Here is a 23,960-nt window from a genome sequence, read left to right as displayed (position 1 = left end):
CACATTTACGTCACTTGACAAGTGGAAAGGTTTTAAATACAAGAGTTAGGACTGTCCCACAAGGGTTGCCGTGACGTGGCGGGATGGCTTCTACATTATTTTGATCAAAATTATGTTAACTAAATACCCTTATTATTACTACCTTCATGCAATTTTTGCAATATATTTTTTTTACTTTTTTATTCCAGGATATTTGTTTTGTGTTTTGTTTTTGGTTTTCCAAATGTCAGATGTTGTAGCTCCATCTAGTGGCCATGTGCAGAAGTGCCATCATAGAGTAACATGTATCCTAAGGCTACTTTCACACATCAGGTTTTCGGCGTCAGGCGCGATCCGGCGTCGTGCCGGAACGCCGGATCCGGCAAATGTTTCGTAAAACCGGATGTGACGGATCCGGTTTTCTGGCGGATCCGTCTTTTTCTGGACAGACAAAACCGGATCCGTCTCATCCGGTTCATCCGTTTTTCTACCCGTTTTTCGACGGATTACGCCGGATCCGGTTTTTAAAATTGACCCTTGTGGCCTTCCGAACGGGATTGGCTACTGGAAAACTATATATAGCATGTTCCTACAGCCCTTCTTTGACAGGTTGTAGAGGAGAAAGTGCAGGTTGGAGAGAAGAGCAAGTTACTGGCGAAGATGGATGTTGTCATTGGAAATATTTTGAAGAATTTGGCGGATTTTATAGCGGAGGCGAATCGTTTGAGGGTGATTGTTCTGGAGAAGGAGAGAGCGAGACAGCAGCGCATCAGGCATCGTAGACGACGTTTGTGGATCCACCCCATCACAGCCAAGAGAATGACGCGTGGGGTCTATTCTACACTATGCATGGACCTTCGACGAAACCCGGATAAATTTTTTGGATATGTTAGGATGAAAATGGAGAATTTTGATTACTTGGTGGAGCGCATTGCACACCTCATAAGAAAAGCGGACACCTATTGCCGCTTCTCTGTTTCACCCGCAGAGCGTCTGATGGTGACTTTAAAGTAAGCCACATTTATTGGATATGATCGCATCAGAGCACACTTTCACTGCAATCTTGTTGGTGGTAATTTGTATCTCCAAGTGTTATAGGTCAGTTTTGGTATGTAATGCTGTGATTTTAAACTAATTTATTGTTTTTTAATTCCCCACAGATTTCTTGCAACTGGAGAATCCCTTTCGTCACTGCATTTCCAGTACAGACTCGGGATTTCCACCATATCTGGAATTGTGAAGTACACATGCCGTGCACTGTGGGACTCCTTAGCTGAAGAGTTTTTACCAGAGCCCACAACAGAGAGGTGGATTGAAATTGCTGACAAGTTTCAACAGATATGTCAGTTTCCAAACTGCTTGGGCGCTGTGGACGGGAAACATATCCGCATTGTAAAGCCAGCTGGATCGGGATCGGAATATTTAAATTACAAGAAATATTTTTCAATTGTCCTCATGGCCATCGCTGACGCGGAATACAAATTTATTGCGGTTGATATTGGGGCCTATGGCCACTCCAATGACTCTCAAGTTTTCAAACTGTCTGCCATGGGGCGTAAACTGTATGGAAACACCTTCCAGTTCCCACCACCTAGACCGCTGCCACAAACATCTGGTCCACCTATGCCATTTGTCTGTGTAGGGGATGAAGCCTTCCAGCTGTCAGAACACCTTTTGAAACCGTACTCTAGCAGAGGATTGACAAGACCAAAACGCATTTTTAATTACCGCCTCACAAGAGCAAGAAGAATGGTTGAATGTACCTTTGGTATTCTGACAGCCAAATGGCGGGTCCTATTGACTGCGATCAACCTCAAGACAGAAACTGTGGACGAGGTGATCAAAGCGTGCGTGGTACTCCACAATTTTGTTATCTGCAAGGAACCCATTTCCATTGAGGACACCTCTGAAGAAACCACCTTGCAAGATTACCATGACATTACCACTAGAAGTTCTGTGACGGTTTCAGTAATGAGGGACAATTTTGCACTATACTTTATGTCACCTCAAGGCAGAGTACACTGGCAGGATGACAGAGTGTGAAAGATTTGTGCCCTAACCAAACTTGTGTACCTTCTGTACCAACAGTATATACCTTTGCCAACCAAAGTTGGCTATCTTGTCATGGTCTCTATTTTTAGCTTTAGGCCACAGGTGTGTACCTGGTTGTGTTTTATGCAAAGTATTTCACCTTTTAACAAAAGTTGTGTACATTGTTAGGAAATCACCAACAATAAACACAACTTTTTAGGTGAAATACTTTGCTTCAAACACAACCAGGAACACAACTGTGGCAAAAAGCTAAAATTTACCCACAGTTATATACCTAGTTTTGAATACCATTTCACCTTTTAAATACCCTGTATTTAACCTTTTTCGCCGCAGAAAGAAATGACAGACAACCAGTGTAAAATAATTTAACTTTTATTGAAAAATGTTTTTTTTAGTAAACTTTTTTAAAATTTTAATAAACTTGTTTAATAAAACTTTGAAACTATAAAACTGAAACCATAAAACTGGTCATTTTTATTTAAATACACACATTATAAATCTGTGTAGTGTGTGGTGGAAATACTGCTGTAGGGGCTGCGGGACACTTCGACACTGGGAGTGTGGAGAGAGGACTGGGATCGTGGTGGGGAAGGAACAGTTAGAGGTGAAGGTGTGGAAAAAACTACAGAATGGGTGGACATGTGGGAAGCAGAAGAGGTGGTGGGTGGTGGAGTGGAGGGTTGGGCAGGGACTGTAGGAGCAGATGATGTTGATGGCAAGTTGTATGGGGAAGGAGTTTGGTACGGGGCAGGTTGCTGGAAGTGGGGAGATGTCTGGTACGGGGCAGGTTGCTGGAAGTGGGGAGATGTCTGGTACGGGGCAGGTTGCTGGAAGTGGGGAGATGTCTGGTACGGGGCAGGTTGCTGGAAGTGGGGAGATGTCTGGTACTGGGGAGGTTGCTGGTACTGGGGAGTTTGCAGGTACTGTGGAGGTTGCTGGTACTGGGGAGGTTGCTGGTACTGGGGAGGTTGCTGGTGCTGGGGAGGTGGATTGTGCTGGGGAGGTGGATGGTGCTGGGGAGGTGGATGGTGCTGGGGAGGTGGATGGTGCTGGGGAGGTGGATGGTATGTAATAGGAGGGGGAGGATGGAAAGTGGCTGGAGGTGGATGGTATGTAATAGGAGGGGGAGGATGGAAAGTGGCTGGAGGTGGATGGTATGTAATAGGAGGGGGAGGATGGAAAGTGGCTGGAGGGGGTGTAGATGTAATAGGAGGGGGAGGATGGAAAGTGGCTGGAGGGGGTGCAGGTGGAGGAACTACTGTGGTGGGAGGAGGAGGAGGTTGGGAGGTAACTTGCTGGAGAGCAGCGTGGCATGAATGCATTACATGCATCTGCTGGGCAGGAGAGAGCGTTTCCATGCGCTCCACAACAGACCTGAAAAAGGTGTGGTTTGGCGAAGATCTTGCTTCTGAATGCATGGTTTGCAGAAGTGTCTTCACCTCCAGAATGCTGGAGTTGATCTGCTGATAGCCTGCGGAGATTTGCTCTGACAAGACTTTTAGACAGTTCTGGAAAGATGCATTCAGATGCAAGAACTCTGGCGCATAAGTCTTTTCCTGACCCCTCTGCCGCTGCCGCCCAGTACCCGCAGGTGTACTAGAGGTGGCAGGGGCAGAAGGGTGGGGTAAAGGGAAAGCGATCTCCTCACCAGCAGCTTCATGTAATGTAGGCGGCCACGATGCTCCTGTGCTGGTGGATGGGACAGATGGGTCGAATGTGTGGGAAGGCTGGGAAGGTGCAGATGTACCGGGGCGGTCGAAGTGTCCCTCGGTGCCGGTCTCCTCAGGGATCGCCTCAGAAGGGTCCAATCGTGCCGGCTCCCGAGTGCTGCTCACCGTGCCCTGGCTGAAAAAAAAATTTACATATAACATTTTTTTTCACATGTGGTGTGTAATATTTACCTTCTGGTGACCATTGTTTCCCGGAGGAACGACAGGGCTTCTGCGTACTTGTACTTGCTCCTGCGTCCTCCAGATCCACTCGGGGCCCGCATCTCTTTATTGAACTCCTTCTTGAAACGATCTCTCACAGACTGCCACCGATTCACAATTCTGTTCCCTGAAACGATAAAGGAGTGGTTAGTATACAACATCAGTGTTTCCCAAACTCCAGTCCTCATGGTCCCCAGGGGTCATGTTTTCAGGATTTCCATAGTAAATAGAAATCCTGAACACATGATCCGTGGGGACCACGAGGACTGGAGTTCGGGAAACACTGGTTTACATCAAGCAACCGGTACTGTATATACTTACGCTCTTTAATCTGGGCCCGAGCTTCGAGGTCCTCCCAGCGGCCCACAAGGAGCGAACAGATTTCCTCCCAGAGTCGTCGGGTAACGATCAGGTCAGCGTGGCGGCGGTCAGCCATATTCCAGAGCGGCTCCCTTTCTCTGACGAGATCGATGAAGCGGTCCACATCAATCCCTCCATCCTCACCGTCAGAGTCGGGAGCACGCTGTGAAGGCTGTTAAAGAAAAAGACAAAAATAACATAATTAGCCTCCACAAAAGAAATGAAAAAAAAAGTGCAAAAAAACAAAGCAAAAATATTTATACTTACACGCTGGTGACCGCCGCGTTGCTGTCGCCGACGACCCTGGGAGGCACTGCGAGGACCTCTTGGCCGAGCACCAGATTGGGAAGACTAGAGAAGAAAACAAAAAATGTTATGTCTTTGGATGTAGGCATTTGTTTGCTGTGTGTGGTCTGCAGAACATTGTTTTCTATGTGTTGTGTGTAGTGTGATGTTGTGTTTCTGCGTTTGATGCAAAAAACTTACCAATTGTGAGCCCACTCCAGGTGTCTGTCCACCCCTTCCTTCTTCTTCTGGGAGCTCCTCTTCATCTTGTGATTCCTGTTTTGAAATAAAAGGCAATGAATAGACATATATTACAGAGAAGATGGATTTTGGAAATAAAAACTTACCGTCAAGCGCTGACGATGCGAGGGAGGGCTCCCAGAAGATGATGTGCTGTCTTCCTGGTGGCCAGACTCCATGGCTGTGGGTGGTGTTCCAGCTGCTGCCATTGCTGCTGCTGCTGCATCTATTGGGCGGCTGTTGAATAAAGAGAAACAAAGGGCCAATGAATATCTTGATATTCAATAGCCCTAGTTTGGAGGAATGGGTTATTTGATAATTACCGTCTCTTATCTGCTGCTGGCCTCCCCTCCTCAGCATGTTCTATTTGCTGCTCCATTTGGGGTGGTGGTGGTGCGGATGGTGCTGCAGTGGTCTCCTGCCTTCTCCTGCTTCGCTTGGTTGCTTTCTTGGGTGGCATGTTGGGTGTGGCTGTGGGTCCCACTGTCTTGCTTTTATATATGTCTTGTGGGCAGAGCTACTGAGCATGCTCAGACCAAAAAACCGGATCCGGCGCATTGCGGCGCTCATAGGCTTTCATTGTGTGAAAAAGCCGGATGCGCCGGATCCGGCGTGTCCGGCTTTTTCGCCGGAGACAAAAAACGTTACAGTCACCGTTTTTTCCAGACGCCGGATCGCGACACATTGCCGGATCCGGCGAAAACCGGATGAAACGCATGGCCATCCGGCGCGATCCGGCGCAAATGCAAGTCAATGGGGGGGAAACCGGATCCGGCATTGCATTTCGCCGGATCCGGTTTCTGTCAAAAGCGCCGGATCGCGCCTGATGGCGAAAACCTGATGTGTGAAAGAGGCCTAAGAGAGCGTCACTATCAAGGTGGAGATGAGATAAGTGCACCGTATTTATTGAGTGTAAGATAAATCCATACATAAATATATGTAAACGGATTGTAGATCTGTCACTGGATATCGGTGTATAAGGGGAATAGATCCTGTGCACTTATAAATGAATAGCTTATATAATGAGAGGACACGGGGGTCGTGTCTGGATGAGGAGCTGAGTGGGCGCAGAGAACACTAGCTCCGGGCCCCAGCAGCAACTAACGGTGGGGGAAACCCGCAATTCCACTTATCATGACCTCAGACGGGGTCCGTGCACTGATGGGGTGCGCAACGAGGAGCAGGGGAGCAGCGCCGGTCAGGATAACGGTCTTTGTGCCAGCGCCTGAGAAAATCCAAGATGGCCACCGCAGCATTCACCATGCGGCCAGCGGCGGTGTGTAGCGCTCTGGGGGGGTCTGATCTCCTGACACTGGGTCAGACCTCACAGGAGAGGGGCATGAGTGAAGCGGAGCAGGCAAAGGAGAGATCGGGCAGCTCTTCATCCAGGAGCCCGGAGAAGCAGAGCAACAAAACACAAGTATATGCACCTGACACAGGGCACCCCTCCACCCCCATCACTGAGGCCACACTGAAGTCCCTGCTAGGAGATATAAAGCAGGCTATACACAGTGACATTACCTCAGCCCTCACTGCACTGGGCACATCGGGGACAGAACAGCCCATACTGAGGAGAAGCTGGAGGAATTCACAGCCCACAACCACTTAGTGGACACTCATTATGAGGCAGATGAGGAGACCACCGCCCTAAAACTAAAGCTGGCGGATTTGGAGGACCGCTCCATGCGCAACAATCTGCGCTTCAGGTGGATACCAGAAAGCGTTGCTGCGGGCGCGTTGAAGGAGTTCCTAACAGATTTCTTTACCGCACTAGTCCCCGAGGCGGAGCAGCGAGACCTCATAATAGAGCGCACAGGATCCCCAAACCCAAAAGTGCCCCCGCCTCTGTGCTCGGATGTAATTGCCAGGCTTTATTTTTATCATTTTAAAGAAGCCATTATAAAAGCTGCAGCAGGCGGACCGGAGCTCCCAGAGAGGTTCAAGAGAATCATGGTGTTCACTGACCTATCCGCCGTGACCCTGAACAGAAGGCGGGAGTTCTCCACAGCCACCAAGATCCTACAGGACAACGGGATCATGTACAAGTGGGGCTACCCGGTGATCATCACCAAGAATGGGGTCACACAGGTCCTGACTTCCCCCCGAGAGGCCATGTCTCTGCTGCAGAAGTGGTCGCTGGTGACGGTGGACGAGGATACCAGCTGCCCACTGAAGAAGATGCCGTCCACCCTGATGAAGGTGTGGACATGAACTAGAGAAGAGAATACAAGACTATTTTTCACCATGGTCTGCGGAGGCACGAGAGGAGAGGTTTTTCTTTCTCTTCACCCCCCACTATATACTGGATAGAGGAGCATATCAGCTCCCAATACCCCCCACTATATACTGGATAGAGGAGCATATCAGCCCCCAATACCCCCCATTATATACTGGATAGAGGAGAATACCAGCCCCCAATGGCCCACTATATACTGGATAGAGGAGCATATCAGCCCCCAATGCCCCCACTATATACTGGATAGAGGAGAATATCAGCCCCCAATACCCCCCACTATATACTGGATAGAGGAGCATATCAGCCCCCAATACCCCCCACTATATACTGGATAAAGGAGCATATCAGCCCCCAATGCCCCCCCTATATACTGGATAGACGAGAATATCAGCCCCCAATACCCCCCACTATATACTGGATAGAGGAGCATATCAGCCCCCAATACCCCCCACTATATACTGGATAGACGAGAATATCAGCCCCCAATACCCCCCACTATATACTGGATAGAGGAGCATATCAGCCCCCAATGCCCCCACTATATACTGGATAGAGGAGCATATCAGCCCCCAATACCCCCACTATATACTGGATAGAGGAGAATATCAGCCCCCAATGCCCCCACTATATACTGGATAGAGGAGAATATCAGCCCCCAATGCCCCCACTATATACTGGATAGAGGAGAATATCAGCCCCCAATATCCCCCACTATATACTGGATAGAGGAGCATATCAGCCCCCAATAACCCCCCACTATATACTGGATAGAGGAGCATATCCAGGAGGTTCACTTAGAACCAAACTCTATTTTATTATTATTATTATTATTATTATTATTATTATTTATTGTTATAGCGCCATTTATTCCATGGCGCTTTACATGTGAGGAGGGGTATACATAAAAACAAGTACAATAATCTTAAACAATACAAGTCATAACTGGTACAGGAGGAGAGAGGACCCTGCCCGCGAGGGCTCACAATCTTCAAGGGATGGGTGATAATACAGTAGGCGAGGGTAGAGCTGGTCGTGCAGCGGTTTGGTCGATCGGTGGTTACTGCAGGTTATAGGCTTGTCGGAAGAGGTGGGTCTTCAGGCTCTTTTTGAAGGTTTCGATGGTAGGTGAGAGTCTGATATGTTGTGGTAGAGAGTTCCAGAGTAGGGGTGATGCGCGAGAGAAATCTTGTATGCGATTGTGGGAAGAGGAGATAAGAGGGGAGTAAAGAAGGAGATCTTGTGAGGATCGGAGGTTGCGTGCAGGAAAGTACCGGGAGACGAGGTCACAGATGTATGGAGGAGACAGGTTGTGGATTGCTTTGTATGTCATGGTTAGGGTTTTGTAATGGATTCTCTGGGCAATTGGGAGCCAGTGAAGGGATTGACAGAGGGGAGAAGCTGGGGAATAGCGGGGGGACAGGTGGATTAGTCGGGCAGCAGAGTTTAGAATAGATTGGAGGGGTGCGAGAGTGTTTGAGGGGAGGCCACAGAGCATGAGGTTGCAGTAGTCAAGGCGAGAGATGATGAGGGCATGGACTAGGGTTTTTGCAGATTCTTGGGTGAGGAATGAACGGATGCGTGAAATATTTTTGAGTTGAAGTCGGCAGGAAGTGGAAAGGGTTTGGATATGTGGTTTGAAGGAGAGATCAGCGTCAAGGATTACTCCGAGGCAGCGAGCTTGTGGGACTGGGGAGAGTGGGCAGTCATTTACTGTAATTGATAGGTTCGTAGGGGGGGTCACGTGAGATGGGGGAAAGATGATGAATTCTGTTTTGTCCATGTTGAGTTTCAGATATCTAGTGGAGAAGAAGGATGAAATAGTGGACAGACATTGAGGGATTCTGGTTAGTAGGGAGGTGATATCTGGTCCAGAGATGTAGATCTGTGTGTCATCAGCATAAAGATGATACTGAAAGCCATGAGATTCTATGAGCTGTCCCAGGCCAAAGGTGTAAATAGAGAACAGCAGGGGCCCAAGGACTGAACCTTGTGGGACTCCGACAGATAGGGGGCGAGGTGAGGAGGTGGTGTGTGAGTGGGAGACGCTGAATGTCCGGTCTGTTAGGTATGATGAGATCCAGGAGAGGGCCAAGTCTGTGATGCCGAGGGATGAGAGGGTCTGTAATAATAGGGAATGGTCCACTGTGTCAAAGGCAGCCGACAGGTCCAGGAGGAGGAGGACAGAGTAGTGTCGCTTGCTCTTGGCAGTTAAGAGGTCATTGGTGACCTTAGTAAGGGCAGTTTCAGTGGAGTGGTGTGACCGGAAGCCAGATTGTAAGCGGTCGAAGAGGGAGCAAGAAGAGAGATGGGAGGACAGTTCAAGGTAGACGTGTTGTTCCAGTAGCTTGGAGGCGTATGGGAGAAGTGATATAGGGCGATAGCTAGATACAGAGGATGGGCCAAGAGAGGGCTTTTTGAGGATAGGTGTGATGGAGGCATGTTTAAAGCTTGAGGGGAAAACACCAGTTGTTAGTGACAGGTTGAAGAGATGGGTTAGGGTTGGGATGAAGACTGTGGTGAGGTTTGGGATGAAGTGGGATGGGATCGGGTCGAGTGCACAGGTGGTGAGATGTGATCTTGAGAGTAGAGTGGAGAGTCGATCTTCTGTAATGGTGGAGAAGTTGGTTTTGAAGGTGGAGGGCTGGGAAGTCGGGAGGAAGGGCTCTGGGGGTTGTTGACCAAAACTGTCCCTGATGTTATCAATTTTCTGCTTGAAAAATGAGGCAAAGTCTTCAGCTGAGATGAGTGGGGAGGGAGGAGGTGCTGGGGGGCGGAGGAGAGAATTGAAGGTGTTGAATAACTGTTTAGGGTTGTGAGACAGGGAGGATATGAGAGATGAGAAGTAGGTTTGTTTAGCTGTGGCGAGTGTGGTCTTGAAAGTAGTGAGGGACTGTTTGAATGCGATGAAGTGCTTGTTGGAGTGGGATCTTTTCCATCTGCGCTCAGCAGCCCTGGAAGCTCGCCTCAGCTCTTTGGTCAGGCTGGTGTGCCAGGGCTGTCTGTTGATCTTGCGAGTTTTGGTATGTGTAAGTGGGGCAGCGGATTCCAAAGCTACAGCTATTGTGGTGTTATATAGAGCCGCAGCGTCATCCGCATTGTGTAAGGAACTTATATCTGTAAGAGGGAGGAGGGATTCAGAGAATGAGTGTAGGTCAAGGTGTTTAAGATTCCTGCGAGGGTGTGAAAGTTTGTGGGGTGGGGATTGTAGACATGGAGTGAAGAGGGAAGAGAATGTGAGCAGGTTGTGGTCAGAGAGAGGAAGAGGTGAGTTAGAGAGGTTAGATAGGGAGCAGAGGCGGGTGAAGATGAGGTCCAGTGTGTGGCCATCTTTGTGGGTGGCTGTAGAAGACCATTGAGTGAGGCCGAAGGAGGAAGTGAGAGATAGAAGTTTAGTGGCAGCTGAGAGGGAAGTGTCGATGGGGATGTTGAAGTCGCCCATGATGATAGTAGGGATGTCCGCGGAAAGGAAATGAAGTAACCAGGTGGTGAAGTGGTCAAAGAAGGTGGTGGCTGGCCCTGGGGGGCGGTAGATGACAGCCAGTTGGAGGTTGGAGGGGGAGTAGATGCGCACAGAGTGCACCTCAAAGGAAGGGAGGGTAACAGAGGGTGGCAGTGGGATTGGGGTGAAGGAGCAGGTATCTGACAGGAGAAAACCAACTCCTCCACCATGTTTGCTGCTGGGGCGGGGGGTGTGAGAAAGGTGGAAGCCGCCATACGAAAGTGCAGCAGGAGAGGCTGTGTCAGAAGGGGTGAGCCAGGTTTCGGTGATGGCGAGGAAGGAGACTTTTTTTGAAGCTGTTACTGTTTTTTCACAAAATTAAAGTTTGTTTTTTGTTATTCCCCCATTTTTCCTAATTGTCTAGTGGTGACACACATATTTTATCTGTAATCTGTACATGGTTTTTCACATTTCTAGCATTAATGTAAAGGGACTGAATAGTCCATTCAGAAGATCCCTTCTATGGAAAGAGGCCAAATCCCTAAAAGCAGATGTATTGTGCGTTCAGGACACCCACCTATATAGCACTGACGCCCCCAGACTGCAGAATAGAAATTTCCCAAATGTCTTTCATTCCCAAGCAATTGACAAAAAAGAGGAGCAGTAATCGCAATAAAGAATACCGTCACCTTCCTGCTAATCACCAGCGTAGTGGACGACGAGGGCAGATATGTCATCCTAGTCTGCACCATAAATAACAAGACCTACACAATTGTCTCTATTTGCGCCCCTAACGCCAAGCAGATCTCATTTCTTAAAGACACCCTGGCGGAAGTAGCAAAGGTTAAAAAAGGCGCCCTGTTAGTCTGCGGGGACTTTACCATCACCCTTGTCCTAACATTGATAAATCGGTACCCCCTCAAAAGAAAGAAAATACCCGATCACTCTCTCTGACACTCCTAGCGGAAGAACTCTATGATGTCTGGTGGGTTCTACACGCCTCCGAGAGGGATTACACCTTCTACTCACACTACCATAGAGGTGACTCCAGAATTGACCTAATGGTCACAGATAAATGGTTATTACAGGACGTCCAAAAGGCCACGATAGGGAACATAACCTGGTCGGACCACGCCCCAGTCTCCGGTCAAATTACAGAGGGATACAACTATCTGACATATTCCCCATGGAGAGTAAATAACTACCGAATCACATCCCATAAAATTAGGCCCCAATTGCAGGAAGCATTATCAGATTATTTCACAATTAATAACACACCTGATGTGTCTGTATCTACAGTATGGTGCGCCCACAAGGCCGACATCCGGGGTAAAATAGCGTCCCAGAATAAAAAACCAACACTACACCAAATAGAGGAAATTAATCAAAACATAGCCGCACTAGAAGAGGCACACAAACGTAGCCCCACAAACACAATCCTCTAAACATTACAGAAACTAAGGTATGAACTATACCAACTGCTCCAACACAAATACGAGCACAATCTACGGAAAAGTAAAGCCAAATATTACTGGCAGGGAAACAAAGCGGGCAAAATTTTAGCATAAGTGAAGAGTCTCCGCGAGCTCAATGATCACTGGATTTTGTCCGTTGCAGCTGAAAAGAGGAAATCGGCAGACCAGGGGAAGAGTCCTGAGGAGAGAATTTGCATATTCCCAGTGCCTTCTGGGATAAGTGAAGAGTCTCTGCGAGCTCAACGATCACTGGATTTTGGCCGTTGCAGCTGAAAAGAGGAAATCAGTAAATTTTGGCTCATTTTTCATCGCTTTGAAATCTCTTTAACACTAACAATATGGAAGAGGCCAGGAGCCATTTGGTGAGCTGCATTTCTTGCTACATGTTCACAGACTTACCAGTGGAAAAGCCAAACTTCACATGCCACAAATGCAAGCTTGTGTCCCTGTTGGAGGAAAAGTTGCAAAATCTCGAGGAGAGGTTAGCTACATTGAAGATCATTAAGGAAGGTGAAGAGTTCTTAGACAGAGCAGAATTATCTCTTCATGTTACAGAAAGAGAAGAAATTCAAAGTGCACCTGAAGAAACAGAGGAATGGAGACATATGACCCAGAGAAGCAGGAGGATCAGGAGGCAGTCAGCACCCATACTGCTCAGGAACCAGTACCAGGCTCTTATGCAGGAGAATGATGAAGAAATACATCAGGATAAGACTTTGCCCACAAACAGCAACCTTGTACTCCTTCAGAATCCTCCTAGATGGAGAAAGAAAAATGTTGTGAAGAAGAAACGGAGAGTGGTGGTCATGGGGGATTCCCTGTTGAGAGTAAGAATACAAGGACTTACTTACTGTTTGGGTAAGAATACAAAGACAGAACAATGGAAAGGACACCATTGTAGGCATTTACTACAGGCCGCCTGTGCAAGCTGAAGATATGGATGAACTCTTTATGCATCAAATGGCCAAGTTCTCCAAAAATATGACATAGTTTTCATGGGAGATTTCAACTATCCTGACATTTGTTGGGAATCTCTCTCAGGCAAAACTAACAGGTCAAGGAAATTCTTATCCTCTCTTGCTAACAACTTTGTCTTCCAAAAGGTAGGGGAGAAAACAAGGGGAACTGCTACCTTGGATCTAATCCTTATAGACAGGGAGGAAATGGTTGAGGAGGTAAAAGTGGCTGGGACCCTAGGAGGTAGTGACCATGCTATTTTAGAATTTTGGATAACTAGAGGAGGAAGACCTGTGAAGACTCAGACGTCAAGGTTAGATTTCAGAAAGGCAGATTTTAAGGGATTCAGAAAGAGAATTGGAGGGATCCAATGGCTGGATATCCTTAAGGACAAAAATGTCCAGGAAGGATGGGAAATCTTGAAAAATGAAATTCTCAAAGCACAATTGTTAACAATTCCAAAAAGAGGGAAGAATAGGAAGCATTTAAGGAAACCAGGATGGATGAACACAGAACTTAAGCACATGCTAAAAAGGAAGAATGAAATGTTTATAAAAAGGAAAGAGGGAGGCATATCTAAAGAAGAATATAATGCTGTTTGCAGAACCTGCAGGGCACAAATCAGATTATTAAAGCTGACAATGAATTGAGGCTTGAAAGAGACATCAAAAGCAATAATAAAGGATTTTGGGGATATGTCAAAAGTAAAGGAAAAGTCAAAGATGCTATAGGATTTTTACCGGATGAAAATGATGAAATGGTAAGACAGGATGTTGAGAAGGCCGAACTTTTAAATTCCTATTTTGCATCTGTTTTCTCTCAGAAAGGAAATGTAACATCAACTGTTCTTCACTGTCCTATTAAGGGAATAGAGGAATCCAGGATATCTATAAACAGAAAGATAGTGAGGAAACACTTAGCTAACTTAAATGAATTCAAGTCTCCAGGTCCTGCTGAACTACACCCTAGAGTACTGAAGGAGATAGCAGAAGAAATTTTTGAACCCCTCTCCATAATATTTGAAAATACTTGGAGTACAGGAGAAGTTCCAGAAGACTGGAGAAGAGCAAATGTTGTTCCTATCTTCAAAAAGGGGAAGAAGGTGGACCCAGGCAACTATAGGCCGGTGAGTCTGACTTCTATACCAGGAAAGATCTTTGAACAAATTATTAAACAACATGTATGTCAGTACCTGGATAAGAATGAAGTGATTAAACAGAGTCAGCATGGGTTTGTAACTAATAAGTCATGTCAGACTAACTTAATTTCCTTCTATGACAGAATCACTGATTGGGTGGATCAGGGAAATGCTGTAGATATAGTATATCTTGACTTCAGCAAAGCATTTGACAAAGTATCTCACACAATCCTTATTGAAAACAATGACTTGGTATGGAATGGACAAGGCAACTGTTAGGTGGATTCATAACTGGCTTAGTGATTGCACCCAAAGAGTAGTCGTAAATGGCTGCACATCCAGTTGGAAGAATGTCTCAAGTGGGGTACCACAGGGCTCTGTCCTGGGCCCTGTATTGTTCAACATCTTTTTCAACAATTTAGATGAAAGAATTGAGGGTAAACTGATTAAATTTGCTGATGACACAAAGCTAGGAGGGATAGCTAATACTAGAGAAGAGTGAGAAAGGATTCAAAAAGATATAAATAAACTGGAGCAGTGGGCAGCAACTAGTGGAATGGTTTTTAACAGGGAAAAATGCAAAGTACTACATCTGGGCAATAAAAATGAGAAAAGCATATACAGAATGGGAGGAATAGGGCTAAGCAACAGCACATGTGAAAAAGACTTGGGTATACTAATAGGTCAACAGTGTGATGCAGCAGCAAAAAAGGCAAATGCAATTCTAGGATGTATTAACAGAAGCATACAGTCTAGATCACGTGAAGTCATTATTGCCCTCGACTCCTCTTTGGTCATACCTCATCTGGAATACTGTGTCTAGTTTTGGGTGCCACATTTTAAAAAAGACATCAACAAACTGGAGCAAGTTCAGAAAAGAGCGACCAGAATGGTGACCGGTCTGCAAAACCTGTCTTATAAGGAAAGGTTGCAGGATTTGGGAATGTTTAGCCTATCATCCCGAGACGAACGGGTTGATAGAGAGATCCAACCAGACCATGGTCACATACCTATGAAATTTTGTCTCGGCCAGGCAAGATGACTGGGAATCCCTGCTACCGTGGGCGGAGTTTGCTTTGAACAATGCTGTGGCCGATTCCACCGGCTAGACCCCATTCCTACTTAATTATGGCCAGCTTCCGCGCGTCCCTGTCCCTATGCCCGTGTTGTCCACCTATTCCAGGGTGGCAGACTGGGTGGTGGAGGCTCGTGACATTTGGGAATGCACTCAGGATGCCATCCGGGCCTCCAAGGAGAGAATGAGGGTCTCCGCCGACATGCACCGGCGTCCTGTTCCGACCTTTGCTCCGGGCGACTTAGTATGCTGGTCAGCAGCGAGCTACTCCAGGGACTAAGTCCTCTTTTCGGTCCACTGAGCATGCCCGCGGGACGATCTCTCATTGGAGATCGGAGGTCACATGCTTAGGTCCAGCTCCTGCTCTGATTCGACCATCAGGAAGGTCCCGGAAGGTCGTGGCTATAAAAGCCTTGCATGGCCGCCCCGCTATGTGCTATGATAGAGATTAATTCTTATTGTTATAGTGGTGTGTGTGATGATGGCTGTATGAGACAGGTGAATGACTCATTATGACTCCCCTCCCTCGGTTGTGTATGAGTTAGGGTCACAGAGTTAGAGTCAGCACCTAGTACTGATACTGCCTAGAGCCACAGTGCATTCAGCTCTCTCATCCGTTAGCGCCAGTGGGCGTCAGTCAGCACAGGCATCACAGTACCGCATGTGTAGCAGCATCCGTCTGTACGGCGCCGTGCAGATAGTGTGCTTTCCAGCACCAAGCTCAGGCTGGTTAGTGGCGACTGTAAGTGCAGAGGCAGTACATGCTCAGAGCGGCAGTCTAATGTGTGCTGCGCCCTGTGACGGTTAACAGGGCACAGTGTTCCAGGGGGAACATTCCCTGGCTCCGCAGTAGCGGTTCCAGGCTAATGGGTCTAGAGGGGCACGCTCCTCGTGTCTCGGAAGCAGTGTCCTTTGCCCTCACCCTAGCGCTCCTCTAGCCATAGTACACATAGTACTGACACTATTAGTCACTGACATCTATAAATCTAATGGTTCTGCAATGGTTTATTGTGTGTGAACTATGTCTCCTATCCTGTCGGGTTCTGTCATGATTTTACAGAATTATCGGCGATTCTGCCATCTATATCTGTATGAACTATAAAGACCTATAATATTTCAGGCCATGGATCAGTCAAATGTCCATTTTTCAGTAAAATCTCACCACACGGACACTTTGATGTGAGGAAATCGCATCCTCGCTCTGCACACGGAGGACACACGGATTCCTGATCAGGGAACATCTCTGCCATTCTCGGCCCTGAAACACGGACCGATTTCCTATACGTTATGTGTGACCCCGGCCTCAGCCGGACTCTGGAAGGAGGAAATAACCGAGATTTGGGCATTTTAGCTCCTGGTGTGGAGTCAATAGCACAATCATATGCCGCCATATAGTAGACGGCCGGTAACTGGTGATAATTCCCTCATGTGTGGGGTCTATTTCCCTCCAGAGAAATCACACGTCACATTCCACACATAACACTGTGTAGAGAAGGCGGCGCGGGGTAATTGTGCCAGTAGTGAGGGGCGAATAATGGCGGGAATGTCACTGACTGAGTAGAAGCCTCCATGGAGGTCTTCACTCCGGAGATCATGTGACCCCTGACTCCTCCCCTCCTGTGACCTCATCACAGGTCCTGTGCACAGAGCAGCCATATATGTGGAGTGCGGCTCTGCAGGTGGAGGTATGTGGAGATTCCCCCCATTACTGAGCACAGGGGACATTAACCCCTTCTGCACTGAGACTCTTTATAAGAATCATCACGTTTCTGTGCTGTTTCCTGTAATAGATACATACGACCCCACTATGGAGTACAGGCAGTGAGGAGACGGAGTGTTCCCATAGTACAGGGCCCCTTTCTTGGTCCCACACAGTGTAATGCCCCCATTATGCCCCTGTAAGCAGAGTTCTGCCCCACAACCAGCTGCCTCGGGCACTTTACCATGGCCAGTACCTCAGATTCCTCCCCGCACCCCTTTCCTTTGCTTGGCACCAAATCTGTGTCATGCTGCCGCCATCTGCCCCTGTCACACCTCTCTATATAGTATAATACACTCCCCATAGGCAGCCTCTATAGTGTAATGCACCCCCATAGGCAGCCTCTATAGTGTAATGCCCCCATTATGCCCCTGTAAGCAGAGTTCTGCCCCACAACCAGCTGCCTCGGGCACTTTACCATGGCCGGTACCTCAGATTCCTCCCCGCACCCCTTTACTTTGCTTGGCACCAAATCTGTGTCATGCTGCCGCCATCTGCCCATGTCACACCTCTCTATATAGTATAATGCACCCCCATAGGCAGACTCTATAGTGTAATGCACCCCCATAGGCAGCCTCTATAGTATAATGCGCCCCCATAGCAAGACTATATAGTATAATGCACCCTCATAGGCAGCCTTTATAGTGTAATGCTTCCCCATAGGAAGACTATATAGTATAATGCATCCCCATAGGCAGTCTCTATAGTATAATGCACCCCCACAGGCAGCCTCTATAATGTAATGCACCCCCATAGGAAGACTATATAGTCTAATGCACCCCCATAGGCAGTCTCTATAGTATAATGCACCCCCACAGGCAGCCTCTATAATGTAATGCATCCCCATAGGCAGCCTCTGTAATGTAATGCACCCCCATAGGAAGACTCTATAGTATCATGCACCCCCATAGGCAGCCTCTATAATGTAATGCACTCCCCATAGGAAGACTATATAGTATAATGCACCCCCATAGGCAGCCTCTATAATGTAATGCATCCCCATAGGCAGCCTCTATAATGTAATGCATCCCCATAGGAAGACTATATAGTATAATGCACCCCCATAGGAAGCCTTTATAGCGTAATGCACCCCCATAGGCAGCCTCTATAGTATAATGCACCCCCATAGGCAGCCTCTATAGTGTAATGCACCCCCATCGGAAGACTATATAGTATAATGAACCCCCATAGGCAGTCTCTATAGTATAATGCACCCCCACAGGCAGCCTCTATAATGTAATGCATCCCCATAGGCAGACTCTATAATGTAATGCACCCCCATAGGAAGACTCTATAGTATCATGCACCCCCATAGGCAGCCTCTATAATGTAATGCACTCCCCATAGGCAGCCTCTATAATGTAATGCATTCCCATAGGCAGCCTCTATAATGTAATGCATCCCCATAGGAAGCCTCTATAGCGTAATGCACCCCCATAGGAAGACTATATAGTATAATGCATCCCCATAGGCAGCCTCTATAGTGTAATGCACCCCCATAGACAGCCTCTATAATGTAATGCATCCCCATAGGAAGCCTCTATAGCGTAATGCACCCCCATAGGAAGACTATATAGTATAATGCACCCCCATAGGCAGCCTCTATAGCATAATGCTTCCCCATAGGCAGAGTCTATATGGAAAGCTGTAAATCTGCCCCTATCGCCTCTGCAAGGCATAAAAATGACCTCTCATTATACTCACCAATGGCGCTCACCAAGGCATAGCTGGTCTTGACTTAAGATCGCCATTCTCCATAACTGCATCATCTGGATGACACATCCTTAGTCATCCACACAGTGTCACCCATTGTGCTCCTGTGCAGGCGCACTTTTCTCTGGGCTGCTGAAAGCAGAGCTAAGTACTGTAGTGCGTATGTGCTGGGAAAGGCTAAAGTGCGCTGATGACCTGGATGTAAAGCCGGCGCATGCGCACTACAATACTATGCTCTGACTTCAGTAGGGCAAAGATAAGTGCACCTGCACAGAAGTGCGATAGAGGACACTGAATGCATGATGTAGGACGCATCTTCCACACGAAGCGGGACAGCGATCACAAGAAGAGGGTGAGCACCGGATTAGGACTAGAGATGCCCAGACAGCGCCGTCTGTGAGTATAATAAAAGCTCTTTTTTGTGCCTTGCATAGAGGATTGGGGACATATAGAGAGCATTCTAGAACACTGTATGTGAGGGCGATGCTGGCCGGACCTTATATGGGGGCAGCATGCTGAAAGGCTCCCTTTAATCTGTAAGACCTGTAGCCACCGCCTTTTAGCCACATTTAAAAAGCCATCCTGCAAGATTCCAGCCGCTCGCAAACTTAAGAAAATAATCATTCTCCTTCTCGTAAGCTAATCGGCAGCGTCCAGTCGGATGAGTGTCTATGGTCCCTGCTCAGCACCTCCTCTGACCCCACAATTGCCATCCTCCTGCCTTTACTGACGTGGCTGACGCCTCCTATGTCATCCGGTCTGTTGCGCTGCGCAGCTCCTGTTCCCTCCTGTGCAGGTGCGAGAGCTGGACAGACAGTGGATGACACAGGAGACGTCAGCCATGTCAATCAAGGCAGGAGAGACGGTGAATCAGGCCCATAGTGAGCAACAAAAACCGCTGTGCACATGCTGCGGGAAATTCAGCGCGGAAACTCAGCGGTTTATTTTCTGCAGCATGTCAATTCTTTGTGCGGATTCCGCAGCGTTTTTACACCTATTCCATTATAGGAATCCACAGTGTAAAAACTCAGAGCAAATCCGCACTAAATCCGCAGGAAACCCGCAGGTAAAACACAGGTCGTCTTACCTGCGGATTCTGCAGAGTCCGTGCAGAAAAATCCACAATGGAATAAGCAGCGTGTGCACATACCCTTAGTCTCTGTCCAGCTTGCAGGATAAACAACACATAAAAGTTTAAAGGGGTTGTCCACTACTTTAAATTAACCCCCAATGTATCCCCCCCGGGGCCCCTAATGAATTTTGTAAATACCTCATGTTGCCTATATTGCCTGTGAGCGGTGTTATCGCTGGCCGCTCACAGGCAGCACGTAACCCAGCGCTGACATCACAAGTGAGGCGTGACTCAGCACTGGGTCCCCGCAGTGGCTGCTGGGTTGTGGGCGGGGTTACCCCCGGGGTCACACCCAGCAGCCACTGCACGCTTTCTCAATGAATGGGCGCTTGGTAGATGCCGGGTGTGACGCGGGGGGATATCCCTGCCCACAGCCTGGCAGACAGCGCGGAAGGAGGAAGATGGACCCCCGGCTGCTGCCAGCACTTGTCAGGACGTCAACAGAAGCAAGAGCCGGCTGCAGCCAGGGGTCATGTGCTGCCTGTGAGCGGCCAGCGATAGCGACGCTCACAGGCAGAATAGGCAACATGAGGTATTTACAAAATTCATTAGGGGCGCCAGGGGGATACATTGGGGGGTTAATTTAAAGTAGTGGACAAACCCTTTAAGAACCTTCATTGCTTGATATATCTGTATGTATATATTCGACCAACAGATTAGACATATCAAATAGTAAATGACATGTGCCAAGATACTCATCAGTCCTCATGCTGTGTCCAGTGTGTCCCTGGTCCTCGGTGCTGCTCCTAGCCTCCTTGGCTGTCAGGTTCCTTCCAGGCAGAAGCAGAAGAGTGCAGACAGTGAGCTCAGCTCACAGTCAGAGGCAGAGCAAGCCCCGCTGCGTCCAGGCTTTTGGGGCTGATGACTTCTCTGCAGCAGGGAGCTTTGAAGGAGAGCGCGCTCATCCTGGATTGGGTGAGTGACCTTCCTTCCCCCTCTCCTCCACAGACTGCAGAAGAGCGGTCACATGACTCACTCTCTGCACTCTAATACATGGGCAGTACAAACGCCAGCCCTGACAGTAGCGTAGCTCCGGGTGGGCCCCCTCAGAACACAGGGCCTGGGGCAACCACCCCCTCTGCACCCCCGGTAGCTACGCTACTGCGTGTAAAAAATATCTCCTGCAGTATTGCTAATGCCAATTCCAGTGTCGGTAATGAGACCAGAATTAGCGTTATGGAAGATGAGTCTATGAGGAACGTGTTCAGCTGCCGACTCCGAGGAGGAAACTGATTGTTGTCTGTGGCCTAAATATATAGGTTTTATTAGTAGATGTCAGGGAAGAAAACTAAACCCTGTAAGATAATAAATCCCCTCATATGTTTCCCTTATTATCTCCAGTAATTGTATTATTACACAGGATTCTTATGATGTTACATCGCATCATCTTCTTCTCATTCAGGTCTCTACAATATCGGATCCTCTCAGTGAAGATCTTCTACAGAAAAGAATTTTCCTGATTTACCCATCAAGGATGGATATGGGCAGAGACAAGATGGCGGAGAGGATGTTACACCTCACCCTAGAGATCCTCTTCCGTCTCACTGGAGAGGTGAGAGATTCTGATGACGTCACATTACATCATTCTTATCTATGGGAATAACAGATGGACAGAACTGGAGAGGTGAGGACTCTGGAAATGTCTGGAGTGAGATTTATTAATGTGTCTCTCCATAACCAGGATTACACAGTAGTGAAGAAGACCTCTAGTGATCGCTGTCAGGACCCTGTGTCTGAGGGATGTGGAAGACCCCTGAGCCCAATCACAGGGCCTCCACCTCACCCCCTGATCCATGAGGACATCAATGACCAGAAGATCCTAGAACTCATCTACAAGATGATTGAGCTGCTGACTGGAGAGGTGACACTGCTGGGAATGCTGGGAAATTATACAGTAACACTATGAAGGGATCGGGGGATGACGGTATCATTGTATGTGTCAGGTTCCTATAAGGTGTCAGGATGTCACTGTCTGTTTCTCCATGGAGGAATGGGAGTATTTAGAAGGACACAGACATCTGTACAAGAACGTCATAATGGAGGTTCCCCAGCCCCTCACATCACCAGGTAATAGACAGGACTAAATACACACGGCCTATAATTATCTGTATGTAGAGAATGAATTCAGTTCCTGTATGTGTTTCCTCCAGATCTATCCAGAAAGAGGACAACACCAGAGAGATGTCCCCGTCCTCTTCTTCCACAGGACTGTAACCAAGAAGATCCCAATGTTCCTCAGGATCATCAGGTAGATGGAGAGAAGGTGTCAGGAGATCTCCCCTATGATGTGTAGACGGCTGTGAAGGTCTTGTGCTCAGTCTTGTTTTATCCACCAGTATTATATGTTTTATACTTGTGTAATGAGAACGGTGGAGATGGCAGGATTACAGCTGATCATAGATGGGACTTCTCCATCTGTCTCTGACTTTTACAATATTTGTTTCAGGGTGAAGATCTGACCCATATTAATACTACAGAGACATATGTGAGGGGTGATGAGTGGTGTAACGAGGAGATTCCTACATATGTCTACCCAGGTGAGTAGTAACCACTGAATGCAGAGAAGTCGCAGATTCTTCTTAGTCACCGGCTGTGGCTGCTTTGTCGGTGGTGTAGTCCGGCCGTATTACCATGATCACCATTTTGCCTCTAGACCAAAACATTCTCCTCCACCCAAAATGGTTGAAATGATATCTGGCATTGAAAGCCCTTTTCTATTGGACTTACAACCTGGTAGATCCACCTACCCCCTGGAATTAGGAGATGCTGACCGTTACCTGCCCAGATCTGTAACTATAAAGCCAAATGACAGCGTACGTAGAATCTGCTGACAAGATAGAAAATCACTTGAAGAAAAATCTTATGCTGGGCCTGTAAGAGAAAGCGGAGGGTAATGATGCTGTTGGCTTCCTAGATCCCTGAGATCTTATTGGATGACTCTTCTCTCCCTTCTGTGCTGCTGAATGTCTCATGGTCCCTACAAGACCAGGTCTAGTCTTTCTGGCCAAACTTCCCTTTTATGAGCGACAACAGTAAATGTGCAGTGAGGCCAAGTATGAATTTCTGTACAATAACAGCAGAGTTTCCCTTTTTCCTGAGTTTTTAAGTTTGTATTAAAACTACCGTATTTTTCGGACTGTGTGAAGCACTGTATTCCTTCAAAAATGTGGAGGAAAATGGGGGGTGCGTCTTATAGTCCAGATGTACCTGCTTTGGATGTGGTGGGGGGTGGGGGAACGGCATCCGCGGAGCAGCGGGTCACAGGAGGCTGAAGCTGGTGGCTGCGGCTAACTCCTGTTCCCGCTGGTAAAGAGAAATGAATATTCACTGCATTCCACGCCCATGGGCTTGGAGGGCAATGAATATTCATTTCTCTTTAATAATAGTGTCTTGATTAGCCCCCATCCTTATAATTGGCCCCATCCCGGTATTCATGGCCCCATCAGAAAACAAAAAAAAAAAAACCTTTACACTTACCTACCCCGCGTTCCCTCGCAGCATCCTGCTCCGGTGCCAGCAACTATATGCTTGTAAGCAGCGCATGGCAGGGACGTCATGTGCTGCTCACAAGCAGAGCACAGCTGCCAGGACTGTGCATGCAAAGATCAGTGAGTATTCATTTCTCTTCAGTAGCGCACAGTGTCAGCCACCGGCTTCCTGCTGCTACCGGCGGTCACGTGTGCCGCTACTTAAGAGAAATGAATATTCATTAATACGCACGGTCCTCAGCGCTGCTTACAAGCATATAGCAGTTGCTGGCACCAGAGCAGGAGGCTGTGAAGGGAGCGTCGGGTAGGTAAGTGTAGTGATTTGGGTTTTTTATTGTTTTCTGATGGGGCCATGCATACCAGGATAGGGATGGGGGTGGGGGCTTCTTATAAGGATGGGGCCATGCATACCAGGACGAGATGGGGCCATGCATACCAGGACGAGATGGTGCCATGCATACCAGGATAGGGACGAGGGGGCCATGTTTATCAGAATGGGGATAAGGGGACCATATATACCTGGATAGGGGATATTCAGTAGAGAATTGACCACATTTTTTGCTTCAATTTTTTTCCTAATTTTCTCAACTGCCCCTATCATTGTTAATATGGAGGGAATCCAATTTAAAAAAAATATGAAATCAGAAAAACAAAGTGCTGCATTGTGGAAATGTAAAGAGTGTTATAACCATAGTGCTCTA

The 23,960-nt window shown here is 47.7% G+C and overlaps 1 protein-coding gene across 1 annotated transcript in view; it reads left to right on the top strand.

Moving 5' to 3' along the window:
• Positions 1-23,960, top strand: part of LOC141075786 (uncharacterized) — a 56,317-nt gene that overhangs the window by 18,362 nt on the left and 13,995 nt on the right. Inside the window, 3 exon segments of the mRNA XM_073562932.1 lie at positions 6,474-7,046; positions 21,924-22,019; positions 22,218-22,308. Of these exon segments, the coding sequence (XP_073419033.1) occupies positions 6,474-7,046; positions 21,924-22,019; positions 22,218-22,308 (760 nt within the window).

This window comes from Dendrobates tinctorius, unplaced genomic scaffold (genome assembly GCF_039654945.1).
Source record: "Dendrobates tinctorius isolate UK_male_01 unplaced genomic scaffold, ASM3965494v1 ptg000372l, whole genome shotgun sequence".
NCBI classification, from domain to species: domain Eukaryota; kingdom Metazoa; phylum Chordata; class Amphibia; order Anura; family Dendrobatidae; genus Dendrobates; species Dendrobates tinctorius.
The sequence above is the reverse complement of the archived record's forward strand: the minus strand, read 5'-3'. Positions and strand labels throughout refer to the sequence as shown.